The sequence below is a fragment of the Gavia stellata genome, chromosome Z (assembly GCF_030936135.1).
Source record: "Gavia stellata isolate bGavSte3 chromosome Z, bGavSte3.hap2, whole genome shotgun sequence".
NCBI classification, from domain to species: domain Eukaryota; kingdom Metazoa; phylum Chordata; class Aves; order Gaviiformes; family Gaviidae; genus Gavia; species Gavia stellata.
In genome coordinates, this window is record NC_082637.1 from 46,301,690 (window position 1) to 46,308,542 (window position 6,853).

General features: G+C 53.3%; 1 protein-coding gene across 1 annotated transcript; it reads right to left on the reverse strand.

The window, feature by feature from the left end:
* Nucleotides 1-205: 205 nt before the first annotated feature.
* Nucleotides 206-1,195, reverse strand: GAS1 (growth arrest specific 1). The gene has a single exon (XM_059834271.1). It carries the CDS (start codon nt 1,193-1,195, stop codon nt 206-208), a length of 990 nt encoding a protein of 329 aa, XP_059690254.1.
* Nucleotides 1,196-6,853: the final 5,658 nt, after the last annotated feature.

Genomic DNA, 6,853 nt, shown 5'->3' on the forward strand with positions numbered 1-6,853 from the left:
GGGGGGGGGGCGCCCGGACTAACGGTCGGAGGAGTAATGGTCAGAGCGTTTAAAACCGCGCCGGGCGGAGGGGCCCCGCCGGCCGGACCCCGCCGCCGCGGGCGGGCCCGCGAGGAGGCCTGCGGCGGCCCGGCGCGGAGGGCCCGTCCTGGCCCGGCCCGGCCCGGCCCGGCGCGGCGCAGAGAGAAGGGGGGAGGGAGAGAGGCTACAGCCGCGGCAGCAGCGGCAGCAAGATGGAGGCCAGCAGCGCCCAGGCCGCGGCTGCGGGCCGGCCGGCGTTATCCGCCTGCACGGGGAAGCCGGGCTCGGAGCCCGCATTGTCCTCCGCGTCGTCCCTCCCCTTCTGGCTCGGCTCCTCCTCGTAGTCCTCGTCGTAGTACTCCTCCAGGCCGCCGTCCGAGCCGCCGCTGCTGCCGGCGCCGTTGCCGCCCATGTCCGCGCCGAAGCAGAGGCGGGCCATGTTCTCCTTGACTGACTCGCAGATGGGCCGCTCCAGCCCGTCGCAGACGCAGTCGTTGAGCAGCACGGCCTTGGGCACGGCCAGCATGTCCTCGATGACGGCGCGGCACTCGGGCGTGCAGCGCAGCCCGTTGAACAGCTTCCCGCAGTAGGTCATGTAGCGGTTGAGCGCCAGGCTGCACCGGCTGTCCCAGTCGCAGCGCCGCCGCGCCTCCGTGCAGCCCATGACGCCGGGGCCGCCGCCGCCGGGGCCGCCGCCGGGGCCGCCGGGGCCGCCGGCCGCCGGGCTGCTGGTGCGGGGCAGGCAGGGCTCGATGGCGCGCTTGGTGGCGCGGCAGTTCTCGTCCTGCGCGCAGTCGCAGTCCTCCAGCGCCGGGCCGCGCCGGGTGTGGTTGAGCTGGATGAGGGCCGCGATGCAGTGGCTGGGGCACCGCCGCCTGGAGGAGGCGGCGGAGCCTGCAGCGGCCGCCGGCCCGTCCCCGCCGCCTGCCGCCGGCGGCTGCTGCAGGAGCACCGGGGCGCACGCCTCGGCGTACTGGTTGTAAGCGTAGCTGCACTCGGGCTCCCCCTGACACTGCAGCACCGCCTGCCAGCAGATCAGCCGCCGGCCCTGCACCAGCGAGCCCCGCGGCGGCCACACGGCGCCCAGCGCCGCCGCCAGCCACAGCCAGGCGGCCGGCCGCGGCCAGCGGCGCCCGCCGCCGGCTCCGTGCCGAGCGGGCGAGCGGGCCACCATCGCGGGCGGCGGCGGCGGCTGCTGCCGCAGGCGAGCGGGGGAGAGGCGCTGGTAGACGAGGAGGAGGAGGAGGAGAAGGAGCTGCCGCCCGTGGAAAAGTTTGCAAAACTCCCGCCGGCCGTGTGCATGAGGTCTCCTCGCATCAATCCATCCGCGCCGGCTCCGAGGCCCTCCAGCCGCCGGGAGCTGAAACCGGCGGGGCGGCGGCACGAAGCAGGCGCCCGGGGCCGTCCCGTGCCCCCCACCCGCTGCTCCCGGCTTGGCGCGGCGGCGACGGCGGCGAAGGCGCCCGGAGAGGTGGGGGGGATCAGTGCAAACGGGGGCTCGGAGGAGAGCGGATCCGCAGTGTGCTCGGGGACTTGCAGGCTGCGCCGGGAGAGCTCATGGTGCTGCCCTGCTCCTCATGCAGTTCCGTTTCTCTTTTTTTTCCCCCCTTTTTTTTTTTTTTCACAAAATAAATGCCCAGCTGCTGCTGCTGTTGCTGCTGCTGCCGCCTCCTCGGGAGCTTTTAACTCTCCGCTCGCAGCATCTCTGCACATGCCAGCCGCTCCGATCCCATTCACAGTCCCGGCTCCGCTCACTCCCTCTCGGTACGGGTTGCACTTTCGGGTGGCGGGGAGAAGAAATCTCTCTCCCCGCTAGCAAGAAGATAGCACGGGGAAAGGAGAAGAGGCAGCCTTCAGGGTCTCTTTCTCTCTGGGCGACTGATGCTGCTTCTGTTGTCAACAAGCCCTGCAAGCTGCTCTGCGGATCCGTCTGTGGATCTTTTTTTCTTTGCAAGGCTTTAAATACAAAAGTGCCCTCCGAGCAGCAGCAACGTGCTCTGATTAGGCCTCATTATGCATGCATGGAAAAGCAAACAAACAAAAAAAATTAGCAACGCTTCTTCTTTTACACATCCCCCCAGCTTGCGCTCTCTCGCTCTCTTTCTCCTTTTCTCCACTTTTTTCTCCCTTCGCTCGGCCCCCTTTCCCTGCCTCGCCACTTGCCATTGGTCCAGCCTGTTGTTGAAACTTTTTTTTTTCTGCCCTCCTCTCTTTACGATCTGCTGGAGGGAGGGAAGGAGAGAGGGGGGCTGGAGGGCAGCTCACATTCAAAGCTTGAAAGGAAAGGCTTAAGGAGAGTGACAGCCCCCCGAGGAGCCCCTCCTCCCGTTAAGGCGGCGCGGCGGCCGGGCGAGGGGCGCGCGGCGGCGGCGGCCCGGCTCGGCGCTCCGGGGCTGCCCGGGCGGCGGCGGCGGGGCTCCCCGGGAGAGCCGTGCCGCGTCGCCGCGGAGGCAGAAGGGCAGGCGGCGTGGACCTGAGTGCTGCTTTTGCAGGGATGTTGCTCTTAAACTGCTCCTGCTCCTTACAGCGGGGGGCGGGGGGGGGGGGGGGGGGGCGGAAGGTCTTTAGCCCGAGTGATGTGTGTACCCAAACTTCCCACTGGTTCAAGTGAGGGCAGAGCTGCTTCCCGAAAGGTAGGGAGGATCAGGCTCAAAATGGGACCGACATTGTTCTTACTGAAAGCTAAGCAGAGCTCCTGGTTTCAGTGTGTTGGTACACTGAGGGAGCGCAAAGCTAACTCTGTTAGTGATGTACTGCGACCATGTAAGTACTGCTTTGCTATGCCTTCGGTATTGCAACTTTCCTGCCACTTCCCGCATCCCCCACCGATTTTAAACTCCTTCAGCTCAGCTTCTCGCCTGAGGTTTTTGTGCAGGGGTTGAAGACGCTGACCTATGAGGATGCCTGTTGACAGAAATACAGTAGATCTCAGTACAGTTCTTTGATACTTTATGAAGATTTGCCAACTAGTTTTTACTGTTTAAAATCTATGTTAAGAGGATGAAATGTGTTTTCACTGAAAGCGAAGAACCTTGCTGACGTCCTGCCTTCCTGTTACACTCTCCATTCTCTTTGCTTTGCTTATAAGGAAGTAGACACAAAAATATAAAGGCACAACGAGAGGAGCATAACAAAATAAGTAGTGGTGCATTTACCCATTGCCTTTACTTTTAGTGCTACCTTAATTCCAGAGCAGCATCGTCTCCAACCACAAGGGGCATCGGTATCTACTGCCTGTCAAAACTGGCGCTTTTTTCACCCTGAGACTATCAACTCCATCTGTCACAAAAATTAGGACTAAATCTGTTTTCCAGAAACTCGGGGATCTTGGGATCCTGTGCGGTGTGAACTGATGTCTGTCTGAAAGTGCGTGAAGGGTGGAATGGCGGTGTGATGTGGCTGGGAGTCAGTACGATTGATGTGTTGAGAAGCATTCGTAAGGATTTGCTCCATTGTCATCAGTTTTACAAGCTGCTTGTGTTTCTCCTTCAGTACGGTTTTGCCTCTTCTGGTACAAAAATTGTGTTTGTTTGTGTTTTTAAATCCGTGAAAACTGCATTCAGAAACCCTGCCTTCATCCAGCTAGGTTAGAGCAGTTTCTTCTAATTTTTGTTTAATAGTGTTATTAAAAATGCCAGATGCCATTCAGGCAGGGTGCAGTAAATACACATTGCTATCTACGCTGGGCTCTTTCGTGCATTGCTTTGCAGCCCTATTCACTGATAACACTGTTACTGGTGGAAGTCAGCTACTTTGGGGTGGGTAAGTTGGAGACGACATTGCAGGCGCTGTACAAAGTGCTGCCGCGCTGCCTGATTGCTGGGGAAACCGGTCCACGTTGGTGCAGCTGGAGAGGATGGGGCCTGGATGCTGAGATGTTCCAGGCGTAGGTGGTCTGAGAGAGGGGATTGCAATGGGGCAGGATCGTGCCTTGGCGTGGGACAGGGGCCTCCTGAACTTCCCCAGCACGGGAGAGCCGGAATGGCTATCTCTCCCAGTGGGGCTGCCTTCTGCGGACAGCTGAGGGATGAGCTCAGCCCCCTCCCAGCTCCTGCCTTCATCTGCAAAATCCATCCAGCTCGGCTGTCCTTCATTTCTGGAGCAGAAAGCAGGCCGTTTACTTTATGAGGAATGGCAGCAGCTGAACTTCGGACCTCCCAGGAGGGGGAGTAGAGGAGCCTTTACTGCCGGCCTTGCATCCTTGCGTGGCTGGGAATAGGCTGCTGTGATGCTCCCTGAGCAGGAGGATCAGTGCATGGTCCCACTAGTGCTGACAGGCTTCCCTGGCAGAGGACAGTGTTCATTTTGCCTGCTGGTCTGAAAGGCAGGGCATGGCATGAAGCATTGCGTTCATAGGCAGAGGTTTATTCACATACACCTTTCAGTTAAAGAAATGCGAGTTTCATACAGTAATAATAATAACGGAAAGGTTGACTTTGAATTTTGGAATTTGGAATTATCGTTGGTATCATACAACTGACGAAAATCATGACAGAAAATAGCTCGGCTCTTCACTTTCTGCATCTTTTAGCCATGTAGAATATGATCATCTACATGCAGGTTTATATATCCTTTGTCAATAAATTAACTCCTTAAAATGGTTTAAAAACATACCAGTCTGTCTTTATTTAATGAGCATTTGGGTTCTGTCTGTATTTGTAACCGTCATTTTGGGTAAGGACTTTGGGGCTCATGGTGCTCTGTTGGAGGAAGGAAATCTTTTCTTGTGTGGAACTAAACCCAGGGAAATAACTTTCTGGCCCCTCTTCTTCAATGCAGGTTTTCTAACAACAGAAATGGTATTGTCAAATTCAGCTTTTCAGTTTTCAGGGTAGCTCTAAAAGTAATGAGGAAGGCAACTATTGCTCTTTTTCACAAAGCACCATATAGGAAAATATATCCCATGACTGGACAGTAAAATAAGATCTGATAGATTTTTGAATTCCCACATTTGCTACATTTTCTGTTCACTATCTTTTCCTGTCTTAGCAATTAATTTTGTTCTTTACATCAGCCCTCCAAATTATTACAGAGTAGCACTATTCCATCACTAAGGGTCATTTTGGCAGCCAGAAAAGTCAGTATGTGTCTGATCTGGATTTATTGGAAAGACTCCTGGGCAGCTTTTTGTTTAATCCTGATGTCCTTTCCCCCTTTTTGTTTCACACCCTTTCCGAATGGATCTCCTTTCCAACTCATGTTTTCTTTAATTCATTCTCTGACCTATTTTTACACTGAGAATGTTTAGAAAATAAGAAAATCAGATAGACAGAAAAACGGTTGACTTTAAAATTTAGCAGTTCAAATTCAGACATAATTAAAAATACATGGCCTATATATGTGGTTAAGTCCTCTCAAATGATTTCTAAGCACATTTCTTTCATTGGATTATATTGCTTTTCCTACATTTCAAGAGATTTACAACTGTGATTAAAAATGTCTGGCAGGAGTCCTGTAAATTAATTAGCTGATAAAATTTCGGTTTGTGCATCCAGTAATATCTTAGTATATGCCTGATGGAGATACACACTGAGAGAGCACTTTTTATTCTTGAAGATGGGATTGAATTCCCTACTAACAGAGGATTTCACCTGTCAGTGAAAGGTAGCCTCTTACCATACTCTGTCAGTAGTTTTCGGAACCTTGGCATTATGGTGCATGGGGGTCATGGGAAGCAGTAAAAGTCCTACTCGTGCACCAATGTTCATCCAGTATAAATGGCCCAGTAAGGTGTCACTCACAGTAGCCTGTGCAGATGACTGAATATGGACATATGCATACTGCTGCATTCTTGGATTTGATGTACCCTCAGAGACCCATAAATAATAACTTCTGCACTCTATGGTTACAAAAGAAAAACCTTGTGACTTACCAGACCAGGGGTGGGGGAAATTAATATAATGCTTTCCCAAGCGGTGTCTGTTTCAATGGAGAAGTGAAGGGCAAGTGAAGGCATCTAAATTAGGTTCTTGCTCCACATCTGGAGAAGTTTATCATTTTATTGACTGTGCAGGGCTGTTTGGGAGATCAGTGTCCTAAGTTAGTCACCTAAACTAGGTGTGACTACTCCCCAAAATAGTCATTTATTCACTAGAATGTGCAAGGTTTTCCAGTGTGAGCATCCCTCCTCTCTCTGGCTTTAGTCAGAAAGAAAAATAATGAACAGGGAGGAGAGTAAGTACTTGTATTGATCAACAGTCACCCCATTGAGTTGAAGCTTGTAGCTGATAAGGCTATTCCACTTCATGGTGTAGCGTCAGTTAGACATTGTTACGTTGGCTATATGTTTTTAAGGTTATCTTTGCGGTGTAAAGTCTTGTGAACATTGTTGAGGGCATTCAACACCTGGCCTTCAGGCCAATTATTTTCAATTGATTCACCTATAGGTAGTCTAGGATTGATCCCTGGAGCAGGTTGCTCGTGTCTGCTTGCACACGAATCAGCCTGGGGCTCCTGTTGATACCCTATGATACTTTATAGCCTTTTTCCACTCAATGCATGCTGCAGACTGCCAGTGTGATTTGTTTATACTGGTTCTTGAGATTATGTGTTGCATGCTATGGGGTGTGATTTGGGAATGTGTGGGAGAGCAAAGCATGCTGATGTAGCCTTGGAGGACTCTGTGGGGACTGTGTAGGATCAGCTGTTGACTCTGGAGTGTGCTATGTGTGGAGGTGCTCCCCAGTTGCCTCCCAGAAGACAGCCTGGGAATGAACTAACATATATGCTGGATGATATTGGTGTGACTCAATCTGTAAGCAACTGACTGTACTTCAATCTCTGAGGTGTTATGGGAGCAGAGAATAAAAAGAAGTGCAAATAGTCTTGTCTT